The following is a 27,303-nucleotide window of genomic DNA, read 5'->3' on the forward strand; positions in this document are numbered from 1 at the left end:
GGACAGGAGCAGCCAAGGCTTTCTTGAAATTAATTTGGATTTTTTTTTTCCCTTGAAATAGTGGTGCTTAGAGGGTTATATTGGAAACCACTGGGCCTGCCCATAAAAATGTGTGAGGGCTTCACTGGGGTTCTTTAGCCTGGAGAAAAGGAGGCTCAGGGGGATCTTCTGGCTCTGCACAGCTCCTGACAGGAGGGTGGACACGTGTGGGGGTCAGGCTCTGCTCCCTGAACAGGGACAGGAGGAGAGGGAACAGCCTCAAACTGTGCCAGGGGAGGGTCAGGCTGGACATCAGGAGGAATTTCTTCATGGAAAGGGTGGCCAGGCCTTGGCAGGGGCTGCCCAGGTTGGGGTTGTAGTCCCCATCCCTGGAGGTGTCCAGGGAAAGCCTGGATGTGGCACTCAGTGCTCTGGGCTAGTGACAAGCTGGGCACTGGGCACAGATTGGACCTGATGATCTCAGAGGTCTTTCCAGACTCAGTGATTCTGGGGTTCTGTTGAGTCTGTAACTGTGTGCTTGCAGAGAATGGGGAATTAGGTGTGTGAGGGATGGAACTGAGCTGCTTTGGGGGTGCTCTTGGTCACAAGGACCTGGGTCTGTCTCCATCCCTCTCCTGACAGGAGGGTTGGGTGTGACCAGGGCACAGAGACCCCTCTGGAGGGGCTGATGCTCTGTGGAGATGCAAACAGCAGGAGCACCAAGCAGAGATGGACCCAGCCCAGCTGGAGGCTGTTCCAGGGAAGAGCAGGACACAGGTACAGCCCCAGGGCAGGGACACAGAGCTGGGTGCTCCTTTCCTCCAGCCCCAGTGTCCCTGGAGAAAAGTCCCTCTTCTGCTCCCAGGAGCCCCAAAATGCTCCTGTGTGTGTGAGGAACTTTCTCTCCAGCTGTGCAGCCCCCAGGATCAGCAGATCCTGGCTGCAGCCCTCCTCCCCATGGCAGGGTGAGCAGGGAGGCTTGGATGAGCAGGGGGCATTTTCTGTTCCCCCTGGAAGCTGGAGCAATTGCTGGGAGAGGAACCACAATCACACTGTTCTCAAGCTCTTTTGAAGTCCCTCTTTCTGCTCTAATACAGACATAAAATCATTTAAGCTGGAAAACTCCTTCAGAATGATTGAATCCAACCATTAATGGATTTGATCTAATAACAATAAACCAGAGCAAGGACTTGGCTGCTGATGTGGGGGGGCACTTCTGGCTCAGCAGAGCAGTTTCTGCACTTGCATTTCTCTTTTGATTTCCATAAACACTTGTTTGTAGTGAATTCATCGGTGTGGCAGCTGGGTGAAGGGTGACAGGGGGGAGGCTGCTGGGTGCTCCATGGCTCAGAGGGAGCTGTGCTTCCCCAAAGCAGCCTGGCACATGACATACTGCATTGACCTACTTTTGGGAGAGGAGCACAAGTGTTGGGAGAGCTGTGTCTGTAGGCAGTTCTGGGATGAGAGCAGCAAGGAATGGCTCAAACACGCTGCTGCAAAATGCTGTGAAGGGTCTGGGGACCAGGAGTGGGAGATTGGCATGGGAATGTCTTTGAAAAGCCAGGTGTCTGCTGAGGAAGGCAGGAGCCTGCCTTGAAGTGGAAAAGGTAAATCTCCTCCCTCTAAAATTATTGTAATTTTGAAATAAAGAGACTCTCAGGGAAAGATATGGGAATAGGAATACCAGTTCTTTATTAGGGAAGGAAATAAAAATAAAATAAAGATGTAATAATACAAAACAACACTGCCAGAGTCAGACCATGCCCTGTCCCCTGTGTGTCAGGGGGTGTCCCAGCCCCATGCCATGGGGGCTCAGCCCTCCTGCAGTGCCAGCTGTGGCTCTGCTGCAGCAGGGATCCTGCACAAGGGGGGAGTTTTCCTCTGCAGCTCCAGGGCTGCTGCAGATGGGCCTGGGCTCCCTCTGGCCATGCAGGGCAGCAGAAAGCTGCTCCTCTGGCAGTGCAGGGGGCAGAGGCTGCTGTGCTGTGCCAGGCTCAGATTGGATCCAGGTAGGAATGCTTGGCTCCTCCCCTGGGCACAGCATCTCCCCGTGGGATGCTGGAATTGGATCAGCCCTGCAGGGACACTCAGTGGCCATGGACAGCAGAGATCTCCTGCAGGGAGGGTTGGCTGTGGGAGAGATAAAGAAAAAACTGCCCAGGAACAGCAGAGAACTGCCCCATCTCTGACAGATGGGAACAGAACACACAGCCCCAGCCACATCTTCCAGCCTGAGACAGAATCTCTGCACCTCTGAGAATTCCTTCTTTAGCAATCTCTTCCCTTTCATGAATTCCTGCTTTGGAGCATATGCCTGAGAAATCTGGCTGTGTCCAGTCACCATTGTGGACTGTAACAGGTCTAAAATACACCCCGAGTCCAAGGGAGTTCTGGTTCTAAGCTGGGATTAAACCTGGGATCAAATCCCCAAAGAATCACTGTTGGTTCAGCATTCCTTGGCAGGGAAAAGCATTGCTGTGTAGCCAGATCCCCTGGAAATCAAAGCTAATTCCAGAGTGGAGAGACTTCCATGTATCCTGAAGTGAAGGAAACCTGTGGTGGCCTTTTGACCCACAGACCATAACCCAACCTGATAAAGACAAATCTGATGCCCAAAAGAAAGCAAATTTTACTGGGAAAGGAGGAAAAAACCCACTGCAGGGACTACCTGCTTTCCCAGGATGATGAAAATAGGGAGCAGTGCTTTATTGGAGCTTTGGAGCAGTTCTTAATGTGAAAAACACATTCACTCTCCTGTGAAAATGTAAAAAGTTTAATGAAGGACAATAGGAGACCAAGACTGTGTAGCAAAGGTTATTATGGCATTCAGCTAAGAGCACCCTGTTATCTTTGGGAATACCCTTTTTAATTAAAATACATTTTAATTACATCAGCTCTTTGCATATTCATAGACCCTTATGCATAGTAAACTTTCCCCCAAACTAGTTTACACGTTCCAAGAGCTGTTTAGCACATTTCCTCCTGGGTTCCACCTTTTTAGAGCATGGGTATTCCTTGGCTGTGGTTTAACTCCTTTTTTATCAGCTCCAGTTTTTGGGACTTGGTGCACACTCTATTCAGACAGTGAGTGCTGATGGTTGGCAGATCTGTACAGGTGTCCTCATCCTGTGTGCATTGGGTGTTATCCCACCCAAACAGGCATTTTAACACAAGCACACTTCTATCAGCTATTTCACTAAGCTTAATTAACAACAGAAATACAAACTGTATCTTTATAACAAAGTTACTTAGACATTACAAATATCAAATCCATTTTAATATTTGCAAAAAGCCAGTATTATAATATGTATTTATAACATTAGCATGGTCTTCTCTGGAGATGATGACTAAAGAGAAAAAGAGAGGCAGTTTCTGTTAAATAACATTTCTCCTCTTCCCTCTCCTGCCTGTGTTTCTCCAGTGCAGGATTCCCTTTCTGGGCTCTGCTGTTTTCCTCCACATCTGGAGCTGGGAATGCTTTTGGGAGCCGGGCTCGGCTGCGGTTTGGGGAGTGCGTGGGAGGAGGCTGGGCTGGGATGGGACGGGATAGGATGGGATGGGATGGGCTGGGCTTAGCTGAACTGGGATGGGCTGGATGGACAGGGCTGGGCAGGGCAGGGCTGGTGGCTCCACGTGGGTGTGAGAGGTGGTTTCTGTCCTGCCTGTTCTGCTGTCCCAGGTTTGGATGTTAGGCCAGAGTGAGGGATTGTCAGTGCTTGGATCAGCCCTGGAAGGTGGGGAATATGTCCTTCCTCCTGAGCAGGAGCACCAAGTGAGACCTGACTGAAAAATACTAATGCCTGCATGTTGATGGAAGTGCTGTAGGTATTGAAAGTGTTCCCTTTAATCCTTGTGGGTCTGGAAGGATTGTCAGGGGGGAATGTGTCCTTCCTCCTGAGCAGGAGCACCTGGACAGGGTTCAGGACATCCTTGGCCCACCTTAGAGTTAGGAAAGCAGCCCTGCAGAGCTCTCAGCTGTTTCTCCTGAGGAATCCAGTCAATCCAGAATTATTAACAAAGGGATGATTACTCACCCAGCACTTCTGCTCCTCCCTGCCCGGCTCTGTCACAGCCTGGGGGCTGGGACTGCGCTGGGTGACCTGGCACCCCTGTTGTGAAAAACGCCATTGTTTTTAAAATTTTAAAAGTTTATTAGTAATAAAATGGTTATAAAAGTAGTAATATAATCAGAGTAATAAAAATTTGGACAATTAGGATTTAGGACAATATGAGACAATAAAAACAAAGAGTTGCTGACAGTCCAGGTACCTTTTCTGGGCAAAATAAGCCTGAAAAAGGACCCACATGAATGAGCACAGAGGGCAAGTCTGAGATCAGAGGCTTTATAAATAACTTTATAAATAATTTTCATTGGTAATTTTGCAGCTCAGTTGCTGAGTTGGAGCCTAGGCTGGAGCAGGGGGTGACTGTAGTGCCTGCCCAGGCTCACAGCTCTCCTGTCCATCACATCTTTTCCAGAGGCACCTGGGTGGTTCTGGTCCAAACCCCTCCCCAGGGCTCAGTGACAGCTTTGGAGAGGTTTGCCATTAATTGTGTTCAGTTTTTGGTGTGGCTAGTGGAGGGCAGAAATGGTAAATGAGACCTGACTGACAAATACTAATGCCTGCAGATTGATGGAAGTGCTGTAGGTATTGAAAGTGTTCCCTTTGATCCTTGTGGGTCCTGGACCATTCAGGCATTGCTCTGAAAATGAAATTCAGCCATGCTTGGAGGTCAGAACATTGTGAGCATTTCCTGGGCCCGGGGTTGGAAGCTCTGAGCTGGGGAGGATTGAACTGGGTTTAAATCTTATCCTCATTTCTCCATGTGGGAGCTTTGAGCTGGAAGGCTGAAGCCTTCAGGATGGAATGGGAGTGTCGAGTCAGTCCCAGCCTGTGGAACTGCCTGGTTTGTGCCTGTTTTATTTGGGGTGTCACCTCCTTGGGTCCATTTGAGCTGCTGAGTCAGGGTTCTCTTTAATTTTATTTTGTTTGTGGGACAATCTTATATAAAGATAAAATATAAAGATAAAAAGATAAAGATAAAATATATAAAAGACTATATAAAATATAAAATATATTGTATATAAACATGTATAATAATTATATATATTGTGTATATATATATAATTACTAATAAAATATTAAAGAAAATATATAAAGATAAATATAAAAGGTAAAGATAAGATTGTCTTCTGTGAGCTCCTGGGTGTGGAGCATCTCAAGGAGTTTCTGCTTCAGTGTTCTCAAACTTCGAAGCTTTTCCAGCCTTCATGATTCTGTGATCTCTGTCTAAAAATCCAGTTTAGTTTGCAGAAGTGTGGAGATTTGGAAGTAGAAGGAGTGAAGGAGCTGGAGGTCTCCTCACCAGCAGCAAGTGCTATTTTGGAGGCTCAGTCTCTCCATCAGAAAGTGGCTCTAAGCCACTGCTGGCCCTAGCCAGCATCTCATTTTCCAGCATCTCACACCTCCAGCAGTGAGACTTTGTTCCTGCACAAGCCTGCAGGAGTATGAGCTGGGCTTTGTGACTGGACACTCTGAAAAGGCCACTCAGATTGCTGGGAATCAAAAATGAGACCCTGTGTTTTAAACTCAGCACAAATTCCAGGTGTTAAACTCAGCACCCAGTTCCAGCTGTTAAACTCAGCACAGATTCCAGGTCTTAAACTGAACTCAGCACAAATTCCAGGTGTTAAACTCAGCACCCAATTCCAGGTGTTAAACTCAACTCAGCACAGATTCCAGGTGTTAAACTCAGCACAGATTCCAGGTGTTAAACTCAGCACAGTTTCCAGGTGCTAGGAGTGGCCTCCTGCTCTGTCTCTGGGGCAGATCCTCACCAGGCCTGTGGGATGAAGGGAGGGCAGCTGGATTTGTGCCTCCTGTAAAATTCCTTCGCCCAGGATTTTTCTCCTGGGAAGCTGAGAAGCCTCAGAGAAAAAAAGAAAACAAATTATTATATCATTTGTTTCTCCTGTGTTTTGTGGAATGTGTTTGGAGATTGTTTACCCACAGGTGATTGTTTTATTGGTTTCTGCTGTGAGCTGTTTTCACTCTTTGGTCAATCAGGGCCAAGCTGTGTCAAGACTCTGGAAAAAAGTCACAAATTTTCATTATTATCTTTTTAGCATTCTGTAAATATCCTTTCTGTATTCTTTAGTATAGTTTAGTATAGCATTCTTTAATATAATATAGTATCATAAAATAATAAATTAGCCTTCTGAGAACATGGAGTCAGATTCATCACTCCTCCCTTTGTCTGGGGGCAACCCAAATGCAATAAGTGATGCTCAGGACATGAGGGCCTGCTGAAGAGCTTTAGCCAGGCTTGTGTAAGCAATCTTCATTGTGCCACTGCCTCCCTGGGAGCCTGGGCTGCCTTTGCTCCTCCCCTGGGGCATTTTTGGGAAATGATAGTTTGCAGTAAGTGCTGCTGCTCCTTGGCCCATCTCTGGGGGAAGCTGAGCTGCAGGAAATCATGGGGCAGAAAGCTGCTCTTTTCTGGGAGCAGCAGGTTATAAATGTGCTCCTGGGCCACTCTGGGGAAGGAAAAGGGGGGTGGGTGGGATTGGCGTGGCTTTATCCCACAGGGATCACTCCACATGGCTGCTGGAGCACGAGACCCTGAGCTGCCTCTGGAAATGCTGGATAGTGGCTTGCCCTGTGCAGGATCCTCCTGAATTCCTGCCATCTCAAATCCTTGGCTCTGTGTCTCTTGTTTTCCAGCAGCATTCCCAGTAAGGGAGCTGGATTTATATAATTTGTTCTCCCTTAAGCCAACCAGAACTTCATCCTGCTCCTTTCTGGGGTCTGTTTTGTTCTGTGCTACTCAGGCAGGTTCCAGGCCTTATTCCTACACTGATCAATGCAGGTCTGTGAGCTCACAAAATCCATCCTGTGGGAATCCCTCGGGGCTGGAGGCTCTGTGGCTTGCAGCAGTGTGTTCGGTGTGTTGGTAGATGACTTAAATGCTCCTGAAAGGCTCTTTTCTAGGTCACTCCTATATGGAGCTGATAAAACTGGCTCTGTGTGACCCATGCTGTACCCACAGCCCTTCACTCAAGGTGCCTTTCCACTGCCATCCTGCCTTCTGGAAGCAGTTTTTAGAAACTATTTCAGGAGCTTTATCCCAGAACGGCTGGATAAAGATAACCCCTGAAGGTTCCTGGGAGAGCCCAGGTGATTCTGGCACACCTGAGAGCTCTGAAGCTCAACAAGACATGAGAAGAGGTCTCACCCACCCCCATGGAGAGCCCATGGAATGATTCAGGTTGGGAAAGCCCTCTGAGATCCCTGAGACCAACCATTCCCCCAGCACTGCCAAGGCCACCTCTAACCCATGTCCCCAAGTGTCACATCCACATGGCTTTTCAGTGGTGGCTTCCAGTGACAGGACAAGAGGAAACAGCCCCAAGCTGTGCCAGGGGAGGTTTAGGTTGGATATTGGGAATATTCCTTCATGGAAGGGGTGGTCAGGCACTGGCACAGCTGCCAGGGCAGTGGTGGATTCACCATCAGGGATTTAAAAGCCATGTGGATGTGGCACTTGGGGACATAGATTAATGGTGGCCTTGGCAGTGCTGGGAGAGCAGTTGGACTTGATCACCTGAGAGGGCTTTTCCAGCCTGAGTGATTCCATGATTCTGTGGTGGTTTAGCAGTAAAGCTGCCTGGAAGGTCTCTCAGAGCCTGATTTTACCCTTCAGGTTTTTGGATGTTTATGGATGTGACTGGCCTGGCAGTGGGAGTGATGGATAGAGCTGGAAGTGCAGGAGAAGGTGGTCATGGACACTCAGAGGACAAAAGGCAGTCCCTGATGCCACCCCCAGCCCTGGGTACAAGATGGGTTTGAGCAGAGTAGGGCAGAGGTGACCCCAAGCGTTGTGACCACATCAGGAAGGATAAAGAGAAATCAGGGATGGGTGTAAGCAAGGAAAGGCTGCTTTGTGTGTGAGGGGCAGGGAGAAAGGCATGTGAAGCAGAGCAGGGGTCAGCTGGGACTTGACTTTGATGTCCAGAGTGGAGAGCAGAGGGAACATGAGGGTCTGAGCTCAGCCTGTGCCACAGATTGGGGCTGTTCAGTGCTGCTGCTGGTGGGCCACAGCCCCCCCTGGCTCTGTTCCTGGTGTGGGGGAGCAAACCCCTCCAGCTGTCACCACATGGCCCCTCTGCACCTGGGGACAGTGCTCTCCACATGGGGAGTGCCACTCCACACCAAAGGTCTCCGATTTTTTTGGCTCCTGGGGTTTTTTGGCTCTTTTGGGCAGGAATTTGTGAGCCTAATGCAGCCTGTTGGGCTGGCAGACTTGCAGGCTCTCCATGGCAACTCTCCCTATACACAAAGCACCATATGGCTTTTTTTGGAGGGGGAGGGAATGAATCCAGCAGAAAATCCACCTTTGTTTGTGGTGCTGTTTGTCTTTGCTCTCTGTGACTCATGGGGAGGTGGAAACATGGAATGCTGGCTCCTGGGCATGGCTTGTGCTGGCCATGCCACCACCAGGGTGCAGGTGACCTCTCAGATGGCCTTTCCTAGATTTTTACACTGGAATTTGCTCTGAAAATAAACGCATGGTACACAGAGACCCCCTCTTTGGGCTGGGCTCTCTGCACACAGATGGAGCAACAAGGATCCTGTTCATGCCCAGCATGTTCATTCCCTGAAGGGCTGGGAAGTATCCAGAGCTCCTGGTTTGGGCAGGAGCTGGGCAGGAGGCAGGTGATGGATGGCAGGAGCTGCCTGTGCCTGTGCTCTGCCCACGCTTCATACCCCTGATTCCAAAAGGAAGCTTTCACTTGCCTGCAAATCCTCCCTTTTCAAGCCCCTCTGGAAGAAACGAGGAGAATAAATATCTTTATATGTGTCTGTAGAAGAGTAGGAAGTGTTTGTGTGTCTACTTAGAGGGGGAGGAAGAGAAATGAAGAGGGAAAAAGGAGAGGGGAGCAGCCTGTGCCTTTGGGATGTGGTTCCAGGGCTGCTGTGGGGTGCAGCAGGATCTCTGGACATGGCCTGGAGCTGACCACTGCCTGTGGTGGGCAGGAGAGGTGGCCTGTCCCCTCTGGGTGGTGTGACACAAGTTGCCTTCCAGGAGCACTGTTTGGTTTTGGTTTTGCTCTCAGATGTGGGCAAAGGCTTCTCTTGGTGGCATCCACTGAGGTGAGCAGGTCACTGTCCCCATCTCCTTCCTGCTGTCAGCCACAAGGCTCCAATCCCAGGATAGCACCAGAGATGGTTAATGGGAAAACTCCTCCAGATAGTAGGCTCAGGCTCACAGGTGGGCAGAGGGACATCTGGGGAGAGGGACAATGCCATCTTCAGATTATAGAAACATTAAGGTTGGAAAAGACCTCCAAGGTCATCAAGTCCAAGATCCCCCCATGCTACCCCAACAGTCAGAGCAGGAGTGGCCTTGCCCTGAGCAGGGTGCAGGCAGCATCAGCATTTCCAGCTGTATCCAGGGCCCTGCTCTGGTTTTGCAGCTGGGGGAGAGCTCAGAGCAGCACCACTGCTGCTGCCATGGTGGGACAGCAGTGGGATATTGGAGTGACCAAGAGCACCTTTCCCCTGCTTCAGCCCTCACCCTGTGGGGCACATTGTTGGGTCTGGCACTGGAAAAGCAATTTGGGTCATTCTGGAGTGGATTCACAGCCTGGGAGTCAGGCCCTGGTGAGGGGAGGGATCATTTCTTGGTGCCACATGTTCAGCTTCTCCACCCCAGGGAACCCCTCAGGTTGGTGGCTGCAGTATCTCCTGATGGCTCCAGTATCTCCTGGTGGTCCCAGTATCTCGGGGTGGCTCTAATATCTCCTGGGTGCTAACCTGTGTGTGCATTTAATGGTTACCTGAGAGGCCCTGGGGATGATGTTTAGGTGGGAGGTGTTGCTGCAGGCCTGTGCTCTAATCAGAGATTCTCAGAATGCTTTAGGTTGGAAGAGACTGTAAAATTCATCTCATTCCATAGGCAGGGGCACCTCCCACTGTCCCAGGCTGCTCCAAGCCCTGCCCAGCCTGGCCTTGGGCACTGCCAGGGATCCAGGGGCAGCCACAGCTGCTCTGGGCACCCTGTGCCAGGGCCTGCCCACCCTCACAGGGAACAATTCCTCATTCCCAATATCCCATCCATCCCTGCCCTCTGGCAGTGGAAGCCATTATCTGTGTCCTGTCACACCAGCCTCTTGTCCCAGGTCCCTCTCCAGCTCTCCTGGAGCCCTTTGGGCCCTGGAATGTGTCCCTGGATCCTTCTCCTCTCCAGGCTGAGCACTCCCAGTGCCTTGACCAACCCCCAATCCCTTGACCTTTTACCAGATGTATGAAATGACCACAGTGTGACTCCTTAATGAAAAATGGCCTTTCTTGACACCTGGAGAGGGGCCAGAGCAGGAGCTCTGCCTGTGCCTCTGGATGAGTCTGGCACTGTCCCATCGGGGCAACCTGTGTGTCCCTTTGAGGGGCCAAGGAGGGGGCTCTGAAGGACACAGAAAGATGACCACTGTTCCTTCCCAAATCCTTGTGCATTCCCTGGGAGCACGGCCAGGTGCCTCCTCCTCCTCTCCGGGCCCGCTTCCTCGGCAGCCATGGCAGCTCCGAGGCGTGTGGGGTGTTTATTTTGGGACTGCAGCACTGCTCCCGATCCGGTGCCTCCCGCCCGGGATCTAGGCCGTGTGCCGGATCGGCCATTAGCTGCTGCCTGAGGGAGCACGGGGAATTCTCGCTCCTTTCCTCGCTGCGAGGGCCGGGAGCAGCGCTGCTGAGGGGGCTGTGGGCTGGGAGGGGAAATTCATGGGGAGGCTGCAAAGCTCCTGGTTTTGTGTGGAGGCTCCTGGTGTGTGTGGCCAAAGGAGGAGCAGAATTCGTGTGGTGGCTCAGAATTCACGTGGAGGCTCTCTCACTGCAAAGCTCCTGGTTTTGTGCTCCTGATGTGTGTGGCCACAGGAGGAGCAGAATTCGTGTGGAGGCTCTCTCTCTGCAAAACTCCTGGTTTTGTGAGGAGGCTCTCTCCACAGGAATTCATGTGGAGGCTGCAAAACTCCTGCTTTTGTGTGGATGCTCCTGATGCGTGTGGCCACAGGAGGAGCAGAATTCATGTGGAGGCTCTCTCGCTGTAAAGCTCCAGATTTTGTGTGGAGGCTCCTGATGCATGTGGCCACGGGAAGAGCTGAATTCATGTGGAGGCTCTCTCACTGCAAAGCTCCTATTTTTGTGCTCCTGATGCATGTGGCCACGGGAGGAGCAGAATTCATGTGGAGGCTGCAAAGCTCCTGGCTGGGAGCAATGCTGCAGACGGGGCTGTGGGCTGGGAGGAGGAATTCATGGGGAGGCTCTCTCGCTGCAAAGCTCCTGATTTTTTATGGAGTCTCCTGATGCATGTGGCCACAGGAGGAGCAGAATTCGTGTGGAGGCTCTCTCTCTGCAAAGCTCCTGGTTTTGTGTGAAGTCGCTCTCTCTGCAAAGCTCCTGTGTTTGCGTGGAGGCTCCTGCTGTGTGTGGCCACGGGAGGAGCAGAATTCATGTGGAGGCTCTCTCGCTGAAATCTCCTGTTTTGTGCGGTCGCTCCTGCTGCGGGCGGCCGCGGGAGGAGCAGGCGCCGCGCCGCGGAGCTGCAGCCTGCCTTCCCCGCCGTTCCCATGGCACTTGGCTGTCACACACACACATCCCAGGCATTCCCTGCCCACAGCGGGATTAAAGCCTTCTGGGAGAGGAATGAGAGGATGCAGGGAACGGAGATAGGGAAAGGAATGGAAGGGTAGGGATGAAGCCAGGAGCCGGCCCCACTGGAGCAGCAAGGGCCGTGTAGGATCTGAGTCAGGGAGAAGTGCAGCCATTGCCCTCAGCCCTGTGCAGGTGGCATGCCTGGGAGCACAGGCCCTTCCTGAGGGCTGGAGCCGCCGGTCCGTGCACACAGAAGCTCCTGTCCCACCGCTGTCACACCTCCCAAACCCACCCTGGGCGTGAGGGCGCGGATTTCCTTCTGGGTCATTGCAGCTGTGTGTTTTTTCCCCCTGCAGACCCTGACAGCCAGCTGTATGATATGGGATATGCCCCCGAGGAGGAAGCCCCGGCCTGCCCCGATGAGTTTGATGATTTCGTCACGTTTGAGGCAAGTATGAGCTCTGTTTGTTCCCATAAGTGTTGGCTGCACGTGGAGTGGGATTTGGGCATGGAGGCTGTGCTGGGGAGAGGGGAGTGTGCTGTGACAGGGCTCAGGGATGCTGAACATGTGAACACAAATTCAGTCTCTGGGTGATGGGCCCAGAGAAGCTGCACCAAGCATTTGGTGCTGTTTAAGTTAAAATTGGTGTTGATAAAACTGAAAGAGCAGAGCACGGTGCTCTGGGTGGAAAGGGAGACCCTTTCTGTGGTGAAACACTGGTGACACTGGAAAGGGTCCTGCTGCTCTTGGGTTTGTCTTCCTGCTGGAGTTTCTGAGGTTCTAAAACCTGAGCTTGGCTTTGAGATGTACCAGCCAGGAGCCTGCCTGAGAGGCACAGCAGAGCAGTGGGATGCTGACATTTGGTGCTGTTTGGTCGGTAAAAGGCAGAGCCAAGGACAAAAATCTACATTTTTTTCTGTATTCTTGGGCTTGATGAAGGCTGTTTCTCTGATTTGGGTTGTTTTCCTCTAGTTAAAGCCTCCATGCCTTGGTTCCCTCCTGCATTCCTTACCACAGGAGCACATGCAGCAGTGATTCTGCTGTTCCCAGCTGGAAAGGACAGACCTCTTGTCTGTGCCTGGTGTTTTGGGCTTGGCTTGGAAGGCTTCACCCATTTCTGCTCTGTGCCTTCCAGCCTGGAGCAGGAGGTGCTGCAGGAGCCTTGGGAGCAAAGGGATGGCTGGGTCCCTGTCCCACGTGGGGACTGAATCACTCCCCTCTGCTTTTTCTTTTCCAAACTTGCCTCTTCAGGGGTGTGACACCTGTGTCATGATACCCTGGATGTTTTTGAGGTTGTCCTGTGCAGGACCAGGAGCTGGGCTATGATCCTTGTTGACCCCTTTCCACTCAGGATATTTTATGATTCTTTGTGATTTTTATCACACTGTTGCTGGTAATGAGACTCCTGACCTACTTTGTATTTGCATGCAAATATATTTATTTATATTTGTATTTTTGCTTGGTGTAGTCTGTAGTACATAATTTTGGACTTGTGATTTCTGATAGCTTGGGTGTTGGGCAGCTGGTCCTAAAATCATGGAATGATTTGGGGGGAAGGGACCTTAAAGATTATCCAGTGCCACCCCCTGCTATGGGCAGGGACACTTTACACTGTCCCAGGCTGCTCCAAGCCCTGCCCAGCCTGGCCTTGGGCACTTCCAGGGATCCAGGGGCAGCCACAGCTTCTCCAGGCAAGGCTGAATACTGGTTTATTTTTCTTTTTTGAAAGGTAGTTCCAAGCCCCAGGAACAGCTGAGGAGAGAAGTGGGACAGGAGGGCAGGCAGGGAGATGGATTTCCATGGTTTTTAGGTGGTGCAGGGTCACAAATGTGCATTTTAGTGCTGGACTGAGCAGTGTGGAGGCTGTGACAGGAAAAGGCTTTCACTTTTTGCTCCTCAGACCTGTGTCAAGGGACCATCTTGCCTGAGATTCCGAGCAGGGATGTTTTCCAAGGGCTAATTTCACATAGATGAGCTCTGTCAGCACTGGGAGCTATTCTGGGCAGCAATACCAACAGGCAGGTGTGTGCCCCACTGGCATGAAATACTTCTGCTGCTGGGCCAGCCTTTCCTTGTAAAGACAAGGTGACCCAAAGGAAAAAGGTGATTAGTCCTGAAATCTCCTTTTCCAAAAGATCTGAGTGGATTTTTCTACTGAATTCACATCTAAGGGACAGCTCTACGTTTAACATGCCGGGGAAGAATTATCCTTGTTGTCTTGGATACATGATTTGAAATCATTTCCAGCCTGCCAGGATTTCGTAGAGGTTCAGCAAATGAGAACATGCTCAAGAAATACCACTCAGCCTGGGGAGTGTAAAAATAAACTGGAGTCTTGGGGAGAGGGGGTTTTGTTCTCTTCTGCCTGAGCTGTGAGCTCCCAACGTGCCTTTTATCCCACATGTCCTGCAGTGCTGTGCTTGGAAAGCTGGAGCTGGCCCAGGGAGGGAGAAGCTGTGGCACAAAGCATCCTGCTGGGAGCAGCAAAGGTGTGTTCCTCGTGGGAGCACTGGGAAAAGAGCTGGAGAGGGCTCCAGCATTCCCTTCTTCCTTAGGTGCAGCAGGGAATCAGCCAGGCAGAGAACAGAATAAAGAGCTGTTCCCAATACCTGTAGTCCCTCTTGCTTGGAGTCTCCAGAAGAGGTGAGGGGGAAAAAAAATCACCTTTCTTAGCGAAACCATCACCTTTCTCAGAGTAAACTTCTCACTGCAGCAAGCAGCAGTTTGGGCTCTGGGGTATCCCTGTGTCAGCCCTGGGAAGGTGCTGCACTGGGACACTCAGTTAAACACACCCCAAAACACACCTGGGACACCTCAGGCACTGCCTGAGCGCCTCTGGCTGTGGCAGGGCCATGGGGGGAAGTGGCACAGCTGGGATTTCTCCTCCCCTGTCACATCAGAGCTGAAGGAATTGCTGCATTTGCAGAAGTGCTGGGAGCATTTGTGGTTCTTGAGTGGAGCACTGGCTGTGGTCCCTCTGACACAGCCCAAAATCCCAGTGGCTGGAGTGCTCAGCTCTTCCAAAGGCTGGGGTCTGACAGGAGCTTTTCTCCTCAGTGTTTGTTCAAACAAGTGTAAACAAGTGCTTTAAGCACTCTCCAGGAAAATGTCTTCTCTTTGTTAATAAGGTTGCTCTGCTTAATGAGTCATGTCCTCTTCTGGTGACTGTCACCAGGAGAGCTCAGCATCCATGGAGAGCCCTGAGAGCCCAGAGCTGGGGACTTTGACCCAGTGTTTGCTCTCCAGAGAGAGCCACCACCACCTGCTTCCTCCAGGAGAAGGCTTTGGAAGGGGACAAGGTGGGAACTCAGGAATTTGTAATGCTGGATACTGCCCCAGTTCAGCCACTGGTGTGGCTCTGGATGTGCCATGGATCCTCTGCCTCCTCTTGCACCATTGCAGGAGTGGCTCTGGATGTGCCATGGATCTCCTGGCTCCTGTGGCACCATTCCAGGAGTGGCTCTGGCTGTGCCATGGATCTCCTGGCTCCTGTGGCACCATTCCAGGAGTGTCCAGCAGACACTGATGTGGCTCTGGATGTGCCAGGGATCTCCTGGCTCCTCTTGCACCATTCCAGGAGTGTCCAGCAGACAGGGCTGTCTGTTAAGGTGCTTCCAGAGAGGATTTCTGCTCCCATGGCTCCCCTGAGAAGCAGCTCCTGCAGCCACGTGGGTTCTTGTGCCTCCAGCTGGGCTTGCAGGGGGCTCATCCCAATCCCTGCAGCTCTTCTGTGACACATTCAAGAGGAACCTCATCCCTGGGCACCCAGCTGGAGCAGGGAGAGCATCCCCTGCCTGGGATCACCTCCCAGTGTGTTCCTGCTGCCTCAGGTGGAAGCGTGGTGGTTGCTGGGTAAGAAAGCACCAAAAACTAATGACAGCCTTCCTGCTTTGTCAAAGTCACATGTAAGGGAGCTTGGAGCTTTTCCATCTGGACACCTGAGCACTGTTTTCCCTCAGGCTGGGCTGGCACAGCTTGGCTGCTGACTGCCTGGAAGGTGGGAGTTCTCCTTGCCTCTCCCTTGAGAGCTCCTGTGGTGTTCATGACTCAGTGCTGAGGCACAGGACTCGTTTGGAATGCTCTGGGGGGACATGGAGGGGAATTTGGAGTTCATTTTCTTGGGATCATGGAATCATTTAGGCTGGAAAGGAACTCCAAGCTCAAGCACCACAGGGATACCCACTGTGCCTTGCCCTAGGGTGAGGGCTCTGCCCCTCTGCTCTGCTCCTGGGGCAGTGCAGAGTGGGAAGGATGACTCCAGAAAAAGGAAAACGAGGCATGAAAATGCTGGGATTGGGCTAGGCTGGGCATGGAGCTGTATAACCTCAGGTGGGCTGAGGAGAGGCACAGCCAGTGCTCTGTAAAGGCTGCCTGGGAACACCATAAATACCCCAAACAGGGATTTTTAGCCCTGGCACTCGTGTTTTGGGCCAGCAGGGTCAGAGGAAGGCTCTGGCTGAGCTCTGCAGGAGGGGCAGTGTCACTCCTGCGGCTGCAGTGCCTTGTGCAGGACTGTTGCCATCTGCTGGGCAGCTGCCGTGGCTCCTGCTGGAAGCAGCCAGGAAAACACGTTCTGCACGGCCACCAGGGGAGAATTTGGCTTTTTCTGGAAGCTGCACCGGCCCAGGCAGGTCCCCTCTGGCTGTTTGTACAGCAGGGAGTTGTACAGCAGGGAAGGAGTGGATCTGGGGAGGAAAATGGGACTTGGGCACGTCCCAAGTTTTGTGTATTTTGGGAGTAGGAGCTACTCCTGGCTCTCCCAGCCTGCCTCCCTGCCTACAGGTGCAGCTGGGAGAACTCCAGAATATTCTGTGACATTCTGTGCTACACTGAGCAGCAGCTTTAGGGCCAACACTTCACCTCTGTGAAACTTTAACTCCCTTAAAGCCAGGATTGTTTTCCATGTTGAGCAATTGAACTTAAGGCTTCTTTGAGGGCAAAAATCCACATTGCTGTGTTTCTCCAGCTGCTCAGAGCTTCTGCAAAGTGGACCAGGGACTTGCAGGGCCCCAGCTGTGTGTTGGAACACAGAAGCTGTGGTGGGAGCACATGGGGACCTTCTCCCAGAGGCATCACTGTCATTCCTGGTGCCTTGTGTTTTGCAGGGAACTCATGTGGGGTGGCTGTAGGATATCATAGGATGGTCACAATACAAAGCAATGCTCCATTTTCAGAAGGCTTCAAACCTCTTTTTATTTTAGCATGCATGCTTTTTATACATTCTTACAAAATTCCTAAGTTTACTTATTGGTCAGGAAAGACAAACAAAGTACTCATTGGAATAGACAGTTGCAGGTTTCTCTTATTTATCCTTCTTTCTTTCTTGGTTTATGTCAAAGACCTTGGTAGAAAATTCTTCCAGGGGCAAACATGGATCCTCTTATCAAACTTCTCTCTGGTTCACAGGAGTCACTGTAAAACCTCTTCCACAGGAGGAGGCTGCTGCAGGCTCCTTGTGTCCCCTCCTAGGAGCCCTGTGGACCTTCTGAGCCCTCCTTTCTTTCCTAGTGCAGAATTCCCAGGAAGATACTTTCCTTCCTGAAGGCAGAGCTGAGCCTGGTGAGCACAGAGCCTTTGGGAGGGCCCTGCTTTGCAATCTGTAGTGTTTTAGGTGAGGTTTTTTCCTCCTCTTCCTCTCCACACCACTGTTGGCACAGGGTGCATGTCTGGCAGGGTCCAGCCAGGCTAAAAAGATGGGGTTGAGCTTTGGGAGCCCCTCTGAGCTGTGCAAGGGGCTCAAAGCACCAGGACAGGCCTGGGTTCAGCTGTTCCCTGGCTGTCCTAACCCAGGAGTGAAGGGCTCCTGGTTGGAATGGGGACATGGAGGTGAGAGCTCAGGTTTTCTATACCAGAGCCATTCCCACCTTCTGGAATGGCCTCATAGGCCTCTGCTCACAGGGCTGACCCAAACCCACCATGAATGAAATGGTCACAAACCCCTGTCCAGGGGCTGGCTGCTGGAATTGGTGAGCATTTTGTCCTGAGCAGCTGATGGGCTTGAAATCTTGCAGGTGGTTGGAACTGCAGGGCTGTGGAATGTGAGAGATGCAGTTCAGTCCCTGTTCACCTGGAGCCTTGAGCAGTGTCTGCATTGTCCCCAAAGCCTTTCTGCAGTGAGAGACAAAGGGCCATGAGCCCTGTGGACAGCAAGTGAACAGTCCCATATTATCCTTGTATTCATAGAATCCTGGAATGCTTTGTGTTGGAAAGAACCTTAAAGCCCACCCAGTGCCACCCCTGCCATGGCAGGGACACCTCCCACTGTCCCAGGCTGCTCCCAGCCCTGCCCAGCCTGGCCTTGGGCACTGCCAGGGATCCAGGGGCAGCCACAGCTGCTCTGGGCACCCTGTGCCAGGGCCTGCCCACCCTCCCAGGGAACAATTCCTCATTCCCAATATCCCATCCATCCCTGCCCTCTGGCAGTGGGAGCCATTCCCTGTGTCCTGTCCCTCCATCCCTTGTCCCCAGTCCCTCTGCAGCTCTCCTGGAGCCCCTTCAGGCCCTGGCAAGGGGCTTTGAGGTGTCCCTGGAGCTTCTCCTCTCCAGGTGAGCACCCCCAGCTCTGCCAGCCTGGCTCAGAGCAGAGGGGCTCCAGCTCTCCCAAATCAGTCCATGGTGATAATTTGATATCTTGAAGCCTGAAAATACCAAGGAAATAAATTTATTGTGTAGAGGGAAGGGTGGGAGTGTAAATGGGACAGGGATGTCCCTGAAGGCAGGACCCAAGTGCAGGGCTATGGTGAAAAATTTCTCTGCTGGTCAGAAAAGATCCCATTTGAAGTGTTTGCCCAGTAGGAAATAGGCTGGAAGGAGTTTGGAAAACAAAGTCCTTGGAGCCTTATCTTGAACCACAGCAGAGTGTGTGAGATTGGGAACGTGGGAACTGGGCTGTGGGACACGGGAGGGCTGGGAGCTGAGGGAGCAGCAGTGCAAGCAGAGGTGTCTCAATAAGAGTTTGAGAAGTAAAACAGGCAGGGATTGGGGTTTCCTAATTCAGTGTCTGATTTTGGGCTCTCCTGGGAGTTCAGATGTTCTCTGAGGTCGTGAGGCACAAGCAGAGGAGCACAGGGGCTGTGCCCTGCTGTGTGAGGAGCAGGCAGGGGCAGAGCTCGGGTTAAAGCATAACTCCTTGCTGCCGTGCTGGGAGCAGCAGTCCGGGCTGGCCTGGGGCAGCTCGGCTCCTGTCAGGGTCCGGACACTGCGGGCAGCGCTGCTCAGCAGTGCCCTCTGCTCCGAGCTCAGGAGGGATCACCCCGCAGCACAGCGAGGATAACCCAGAGAAAAGGGCAAAACCTGCTTTGGGAAGGTAATGGCAGTAAATCTGGGGGTTTGTGCTGGGTTAGCAGCGCTGATGTGCGTGTGGTTTCTGCAGAGAGGAAACAGAAAACCTGAGGAAACCCTCAGAACTTGTAGGTGCGAGCGGTGCCGAGGCCTCTCTGTGCCGTGGAGAGAGGAAAATCCCATGGCTCAGCTCTCCCACGGGGCTGGCTCCTGTTTGCAGGAGGAGGCTGGCATTGGGGTGGTTATAACCTTCTTTGGGGTCAGCACTGTCACTGCCTGCCACAGACCATCCTCTGAGTCACCAAAGCGCTTCTGACCTGCCCCTGGTGAGCAATCCAGGCTTTATACATCCCTCTATTCGTGGCTATAAGGAAGGAATTTGCTACTTAACGCTTAATTATTCACCAGAAACACCAGGAAGGCCGAGATAAACCTCGACAGGTCGCTTTCAGATTCAACCTTTTTCTCTGGGGATGGATTCCTGGGAAGTGTGAGCACCCGGAGTGCTCCCAAAACGAGCTTTTATTTTGGAATCCAGGGGAGCGGGAGGAGGCTGCGCTCACCGGCAGGGAAGTGAGCCGGAGCTCTGCTCCTTATCGGCAGCTCGGGAACAAAAGGCGCTCTGTTGGGACTCCAGCTCGCTCCTTAAGCCTCCCGGCTCCCCTGGACTTTGCTTCCCTCCTGCCTCGCAGAAGCAACTCCCGGAGCTGGCTCTGCCTCCGGACAGGATGTCTCCACAGGTGGGTTTTTGCGAGCTGACACAAAGTGAAGAGGGCTTGGATTTCCAGAGGGATCGGGTTCAGCCCTGGAGGTGCAAGGAAAGCACCTGACTTGTTACATGGGCACATCCACCTGATTTTTTTTTTCATGGGAATAGTTTAGATTAAAAGAGGAGAGATTTAGATGGGATATTGGGAAGGAATTGTTCCCTGGCAGGGTGGGCAGGCCTTGGCACAGGGTGCCCAGAGAAGCTGTGGCTGCCCCTGGATCCCTGGAACTGTCAAAAGCCAGGCTTGGAGCAGCCTGGGATAGTGGAAGGTGTCTCTGTCCATGGCAGAGGTGGGACTGGGCAAAACTTTAATGTCCATTCTAACTCAAACCATTCCACAATTCTGTGACTCCATAGACTGTGGTGTAACTTCTCACTCCTCTCTGCCTGTTCTCCCTGAGGAGCTGGACCAGCAGGGATGGTGCCTGCTGGTTTTTGGGGTGCTGGGGACATCCTGCCAGCTGTGGTGTTTTGTGAGTTGGTTTGGGGTTTGGTTTTGGGCTGAGTGAGTTTTCAATCTGTCCAAACAGATGCAGCACATTTCTCTTGCCCAGCCTTGATGGAGTGTAACATCCCCACCTCCGGGGGCTGAGCTGTGCAAGCTGCCTTCAGCCAGGGCTGAGCAGAGGCTCCCTGAAAAGCTGGCATTGCCCTGGTGTGTGGCAAGAGGGCAAAATTGAGACCCAAAGTGGCATCCCAGAGGCTGAGCTGCCCTGGGGCCAGCTGCATTCATGTGGGACTATAAACACAACGGTGTCCCTTCTCCCTGGCTCCCAGCCTGGCACTCTCACTGCTGTCAGGGCCACAGGGTGTCCTTGGAGGGGGATTTTTGTAGCTGATCTATCTCCTCTGCATCCTGTGCACAATCAGGGCTGGATTCTTCAGGAACAGGCTCACACTGCTGGCAAAACAGAGTTGTTTTTCCTTTTCCTTGTCACTCACTTCCCCTCCCAACCTTCAGAGTGTGTTCAAGGACAGCAGAGCTTTGGGATGCCAGGACAGCTCCAGGGACAGCCCTGCCTGGAAGGAACCTCCCTGGGAGCCAGACTTTGCCCTCCTTTCCAAGGCAACGCCTTGGCTGAGCTTGTGCTGAACCTTCTGTCCCTGCCTGGACCTTGCAGGTGATTCCCAAGAATTCCTCTCCTCACGCTGCAGCAGCTTTTTTAAAAATCCAGGTGGTTTTATGGCACTCTACAACATCTAATTGAGTAATCTTTACTCCCAGATGTCATCAGATGCCTGGGATGGATGAGCTGCTGCTGGAGAAGGCTCCTAAAGGCCCCTCACGTGTTTCATCAGGGCATGTTACATCATCCCAGTGCTGACTTCACCATTTATTTGCTTTTAGAAGCAGGAGTGCTCACCTGGGCTCTCAGATCCCTGGAGTTTCCCTGAGCAGGCAGAGATGCCTCTGGGTGGCCCCTGTCCTGTCAGCCAGGTGTGGCTCTGGGGAAATACCTGTTAGATTTGGGATTGGTACCTCCATCAAACCCTGATCCTGTTCCAGCTCAGAACTCTGCGTGTGCCTGAGTCCCAGTTTTAATGTCTGAATTTGCCTGAAGCACCTCAGGGTGTGTTTTATTGGATAAAAAATCAAAATGCACTGATATTGGTGACACCAGCCCCGCTCTGAACGTGGCACTGATGTTCCTGGCAAGTCCCCTGGGGTGGGTGTAGCCCAGCCTGGCTGTCCTGAGCCCATGGATGTTTTTTAAGTGTGCATTTGGCTTTTTTTTAAGCTGGAAAAAATATTTACTTTCTGCTCACAGGAAGGCAAAGCTGGCTGAAGGAGAGCTGTGGCAGGGGGGTTTGAAGGGTCACTGCACAAACCAGCTGCTCATGAGGCCAGAAATAAGAACTTTCTGTACCTTCACACTTGGCCAGGGACAGAGATTTGGCTCTGTCAGGCATTTGGCAATACCTGAACCCCCTTGGTTTGCCTATCTCCTCCTGGCATCTCTTCCTGAGGTTTAGTTACTGATTCTGTGGTGAAATGTGCAGCAAAGTTCTCCACGCTCGTGCTCAGGGGAAGGACTTTGTTTACAGTTTCAGCTGCTTCTTAACTCATTGTCCACACAGGTTTAATTTTAATAGGGCTCCCTTGCTTTTGAAACCTCATCTAGGCTGGTATCACAAAGGAAAAATTCAATTTTTAGGTAATAAATTGATGCATATCTTTGGTGTGGCTGAAGGACAATGGTTGATGTCTTGTGCTTCTCCTACTCCAAAAGGGTTGCTCCCAAATCCAGCCTGTCCATGTGTGCATTTCCCACCAATAATGTGTTTTGGAACAATTTGATAGAGAAATCATAGAATCATGGAATAGTTTGGGTTGGAAGGGACCTTAAAGGTCCTCTTGTTCCAACATTTGACTGAGGGCACTGTTCAGCTCCTGCTTTGCTTCATGTTGAGAGGGTCAGCAGCAACCACAGCAGGGTTTCTAATCAAATTACTTGTGAATTGGAGTTTTTTTGGCTTCTTTCAGTAGTTGTCTTTTCTCTGTGCTTATGATAATACTTCCATTTGCTCATTATAATACTTCAACCTGTGTTTAAATGTAAGCTTTTCCAGTGAGAAGGAGGGGGGCAGGGTTGGTATTTAAAAAGCAGCCTTTATTTTGTAGTGTGCAAGCAAAATTCTTTCCAGTTTGGCATGAAATCCTTTTCAAACAGGCAGAAGGGAGGGGAATGTGCAGCTGGGGGTGGCTGCTGTCATCTCTTGGGCTCTCTCTGTCTGTGACCAAGCCAAGGCAGGTCAAGCCTCTCCTTCCCTTTGTCCCTCCTGCTGGAGCATTAATGGTGTTTCTAGAAAATGCAGCATAAATCCAGTAAAGCACTTAAGCAAGTCCCAGCTTTAGGTGTGTAAGTGGTTTTGGTGGATTGATGCATTTTTAAGTGGGTGGGGGTTTTAGAGGCTTTTGTTTCTTCTCTGCAAGACATGCACAGGCTCTGCCTTGGTGGAGTTCCCTGGAGCAAACCCTGACTTCAGCTCTGGGCAGGTTTGTGTTGTGTTTAACTTCAGGGAGGTGTCCTGGAGGTGCTGGTGTCCACAAACCAGGTGGGAGCTGAGCCAGGCTTCCAAGAGCAGCTCCTGACTGTGTCCATCCTGCTGAGTGTGGTGGGCACAGGGCTGGGAGAGCAAAGCAGGGCTGGGCTGAGGCACTTGGCTGCTCCCAGTGGCCACATGGAGTGGGAATTGCTGGTATCAGCTCTTTCTCTCCATCCCTTCAGGGTTTTCTGTCCCTTTTTGCCCCTGGAAGTGTCCAAGGTCAGGCTGAGTGGGGCTTGGAGCCACCTGGGGTAGTGGAATAGGCAGGGAGTGGAATGAGATGGGCTTTAAAGTCCCTTCCAACTCAAACCACTCCATGATTTTATGAATACAGTGCTTTGAGAAACGTGATTTTCTCTAAAACCCTTGGAAAAAGCCCTGAAAACTGTTCTGAGTGCCCTGGCAGGGGTAAAGGGTTTTGCTTCAGTCTGCATTCAAACTGCTGCTGTTTGCTCTGCTGCTGTGCTGGAGGAGCAGCTGAGCACGTGGGATCCCACCAGGTGAACTTCAGGAGGAGCAGATGGCTTCTCATGGGCAGCTCCTCACCTGGAGGCCTGGCAGGAGGGCTCCCACCCCTCTGCCCAGTGACAGGGAATCAGCTGGAGCTCAGCACCAGCACTGGCAATCCCAAAATTCCTTCATTTGCTCCAAGGCATGCTGGGGAAATCCCCAAATCTTAGGAGAGGGGCTGGCACTGTGAGGGGGAACAAGAACTTTGCCTTTTGGGGAGGTTCTGCTGCTGCTGCCGCCATGGCTCTCCAGAGATCAGCATCAGAAGGGATTGTCCCTGCCTGTGTGTGGGAGCTGAAACTGAAGCTGAACCTGCCTGGGGTGCAGAACTGGAAAACTCAGTTCCCCCTGCACTATAAATCTTAGAACACAAACCCTGCTGCTTTCCCAGAGCCTGCTCAGTGATGGATTTGAGATGCTGCTCCAGTTGAAGTGTGGGGATTTGAGTCCCTGCAAATCAGAAGATGTATTGGAGATTTAGAAACAGTTAATTTGCTGTTGAGGGATGGATGGTTTTACCAGACAGGACAAAAAAAAAAAAGGTGCTCCAAGGGCTAATTGGGAGTTTTGAATGGTGGTTTTTGCAGAGAATTCAGATTAATAATAGCATGTCCTCTTGGAATGGGGTGGGAGAAAGCAGCAGTGATGGGAACTGCTGAGTCAGCAGTGGGTAATCCCTCCTGCCCTGGCCAAATCCATCCTGGCTCACAACAAAACCTCCCTCCAACTCTTATTTAGTCCCTGTTTCTGTGATCTGCTTCCCAAGCCCTGCAAAGGCTGAGGTGCACCCTGTGGTGCCCACAGAGCAGCACCTGGGCCTGGGGTGATTCCAGAAGTTGGATTCCTGTGCTCAGAAATGCAGCACAGCCAAAATTCTGCCACGAACCCACTCAGCTGTAGAATCTTATCGTTTTGCTTCTTGTGTATTTGTTTTAAGCAGGCAAATGAGGTGACTGACAGTGCCTACATGGGCTCAGAGAGCACCTACAGCGAGTGTGAGACCTTCACAGATGAGGACACCAGCACGCTGGTGCAGCACGAGATGCACGACGAGGTGGAGACCGACAGCGCCATCGACTCCGCCGTGCACTCGGAGTTCACCGATCCCATCGAGGAGCCGGAGCATGGGTGAGGAGAAACCCCACACAGGGCATGGGGGAGACACAGCCCCAGGGCTTCACACCCAGTTTGTCTTGCTGGAAATTGGGCTGTTCTTCTGATGCCTTGTGAAGGCTGCCCTAGAACAGAGATTTGATGGAGTTAAAGAATAAAGTAGGAATTTGTTAGGAGGGTTCGATGGATGCACCTTGGGCAGCACAAGAGCCCAGCCAGGACTGCACCCAAAATGAACCAAAATGGTCACAAAATGAACAACCAGTCACATTTATAAGTTCTGCTCCATTTGCATATTGGACTTAATTCATCAATTATACCCCCAGCCCATGAAGTCCCATCCTCCTTGTTTTTCTCTCTTCAGTCCATGTTGTTTGTGCTCTTGGGCCTGAGATTTGGATCATTTATCCTTGGTCCCCAGCTAGAGAAGGAATTGTTTAGTCTCCCTGCTCTGTGCAGAGAGCTCACCATCCCCTAATACAAATCCCAGACCCACACACTAAAGCTGTACAGATTATGAAAAATATAAAAGCTGAAACCTGAGGCATCATTTTGTGTTTGTAACAACGTGCAAGACCAAAATAGCTCTTCTGGAGGAATAAGGAGAATAATTAGGCTGGTTTGTGTAGGCTGGTTTGGAGCCCAGCCTGGCAATCTCTTTGAGTTAATCGTTGCTTGCCTTGGGAGATCTTCTGTACCCTCATTAGCATCTTTAACCTCTAAAATAACTTCTCAGGTGATCCAAACACCTGAAAGACTTGCAGTTTTTAATCTATCACTTAAGCCAGAAACACAACATATAATTTTCCAGTCAGGAGGGGAACTCATTCTATTTTTGTTTTCCCTAAAAACATGTGTGCCCTTTGATGTGCAACCACCTCCTGTAATAACTGGTTTGAAACCTCTGCCTGGAGCACAGAAATGTGAGCCAAGATCTCCTTCCCTGGGTCTGAACTGCTGCTGGCAAAACTGCTCCTGGGCCCACCCCATTTTTGGAGGAAAAGTGGGGTTTGGGGTGAAACTGGGATGCTGGCAGGCAGGAGGGCAGGGAAGAAGTCCTTTAGGATCAGAATCACAGAATGGTTTGGGTTGAAAGGGACCTTAAAGCTCATCTAATTCCACCTTCTGCCATGGGTAGGGACACCTTCCACTAGACCAGGTTTGTCCAAGCCCCATCCTGGACATGTCAGTCCATCTGCCAGTGCCAGGTTAGTGCCCCAAGAACACCAATCTACACCAAACCTCTGGAATCCCCTTTGCTTAAGGTCTGTAACACACAGGAAGAGGTTTGTCCCAAAACACAAGGCCCAGAGTTGGTGCTCCAGGGAGTGCTTGCAGCTCTGCTTTTTGGGAGCTCCAAGCTTCCCTCCCACCCCAAAATCCCATCTGGGGACATCACAGAGGCAACAAGCAGCACTAGGCCCGGGGTTGAAAGGGTGCTGTGGATTAGAGCAGAAATGGGATTATCCAGCTGGGCTCTTCTCACTGCAGCAGGCCAGCTCAGTGACAGTTAAATTGGGAGATAATCAGCTGAGAGCTCCCTGCCAGCAGCACGGGGTCCCTGCAGGGCCATGGCAGCCTGCGTGCGCTCCCGCCCGCTGGGGAAGGCAGCCTGCCTGGGATTCACCTGCCTGTAGGTACAGAACTGCCTGGGGAATTGGGGAGAGGATTCACCTGCCTGTAGGTACAGAACTGCCTGGGGACATGGGGGGACAGGATTCACCTGCCTGTAGGTACAGAACTGCCTGGGGACATGGGGAGAGGATTCACCTGCCTGTAGGTACAGAATGCCTGGGGACATGGGGAGAGGATTCACCTGCCTGTAGGTACAGAATGCCTGGGGACATGGGGGGACAGGATTCACCTGCCTGTAGGTACAGAATGCCTGGGGAATTGGGGGAGAGGATTCACATGCCTGTAGGTACAGAATGCCTGGGGAATTGGGGGAGAGGATTCACCTGCCTGTAGGTACAGAACTGCCTGGGGAAAGGGGGGAGAGCAGGTGGTCCCCATGCTTGTCAAGGCTGGGGTCAGCAGGACAGGAGGGACAGGATTGTTGGAGAGAGTCCAGAGGAAGCCATAGGGATGCTTCAGAGCCCCTCTGCTCTGGAGCCAGGCTGGCAGAGCTGGGGGTGCTCACCTGGAGAGGAGAAGCTCCAGGGACACCTCAGAGCCCCTGCCAGGGCCTGAAGGGGCTCCAGGAGAGCTGCAGAGGGACTGGGGACAAGGGATGGAGGGACAGGACACAGGGAATGGCTCCCACTGCCAGAGGGCAGGGATGGATGGGATATTGGGAATTAGGAATTGTTCCCTGTGAGGGTGGGCAGGCCCTGGCACAGGGTGCCCAGAGCAGCTGTGGCTGCCCCTGGATCCCTGGCAGTGCCCAAGGCCAGGCTGGGCAGGGCTGGGAGCAGCCTGGGACAGTGGGAGGTGTCCCTGCCATGGCAGGGGTGGCACTGGATGGGCCTTAAGGTCCTTCCAACCCAAACCATTCTGTTATTCCCTGTTACCCCAGCTGTGGGCTTGGGAAGGTCAGATGTCCTTTGTGCACCCTGTCCAGGCCTTTTCCCAGATTGTTCAATGTGTGCAAATTCCAGGCACCCAAGAACTTGGTTTGATTTATAGATTTGAAAGGTTTGAAATGGGAACCTGTGGGAGTGCTGAGGGCTGGTTTTGGTGCCATCAGACCTCACAGGAGGAAACCTCTGGTGCTCAGAGTACAGTCCCCCAGTGCAGCTGCTGGGCTGAATCAGCTTCAGCATCACTTCTCAGGTGCTCTCAGAGCTCAACATACCTGAAATGGTTTGAGCTTAAAGCTTGTTTAGGCTGTGTGTACTGAAGATTAGTTGGACTCTGCATCCTGAAGCTGCCTGAGCCTCAAGATGGGAATAGGAAATATAATTTACTGCCTAGGTTGAGGGTTTCCAGGTGCCTGATCAGATCTGCTTCTGTAC

The 27,303-nt window shown here is 51.8% G+C and overlaps 1 protein-coding gene across 3 annotated transcripts in view; it reads left to right on the plus strand.

Moving 5' to 3' along the window:
- RAB11FIP3 (RAB11 family interacting protein 3) overlaps positions 1-27,303 on the plus strand; it is an 80,902-nt gene that overhangs the window by 29,341 nt on the left and 24,258 nt on the right. For 2 of the 3 annotated variants that reach the window (XM_059484445.1, XM_059484446.1), the window contains exons 3-4: positions 11,984-12,075; positions 24,177-24,364. In XM_059484445.1, the coding sequence (XP_059340428.1) occupies positions 11,984-12,075; positions 24,177-24,364 (280 nt within the window). Of the gene's footprint in view, positions 1-11,677; positions 11,867-11,983; positions 12,076-24,176; positions 24,365-27,303 lie in introns of those variants that run through there. The other variant, XM_059484447.1, reaches the window with a different exon arrangement.

This window comes from Ammospiza nelsoni, chromosome 17 (assembly GCF_027579445.1).
Source record: "Ammospiza nelsoni isolate bAmmNel1 chromosome 17, bAmmNel1.pri, whole genome shotgun sequence".
NCBI classification, from domain to species: Eukaryota; Metazoa; Chordata; class Aves; order Passeriformes; family Passerellidae; genus Ammospiza; species Ammospiza nelsoni.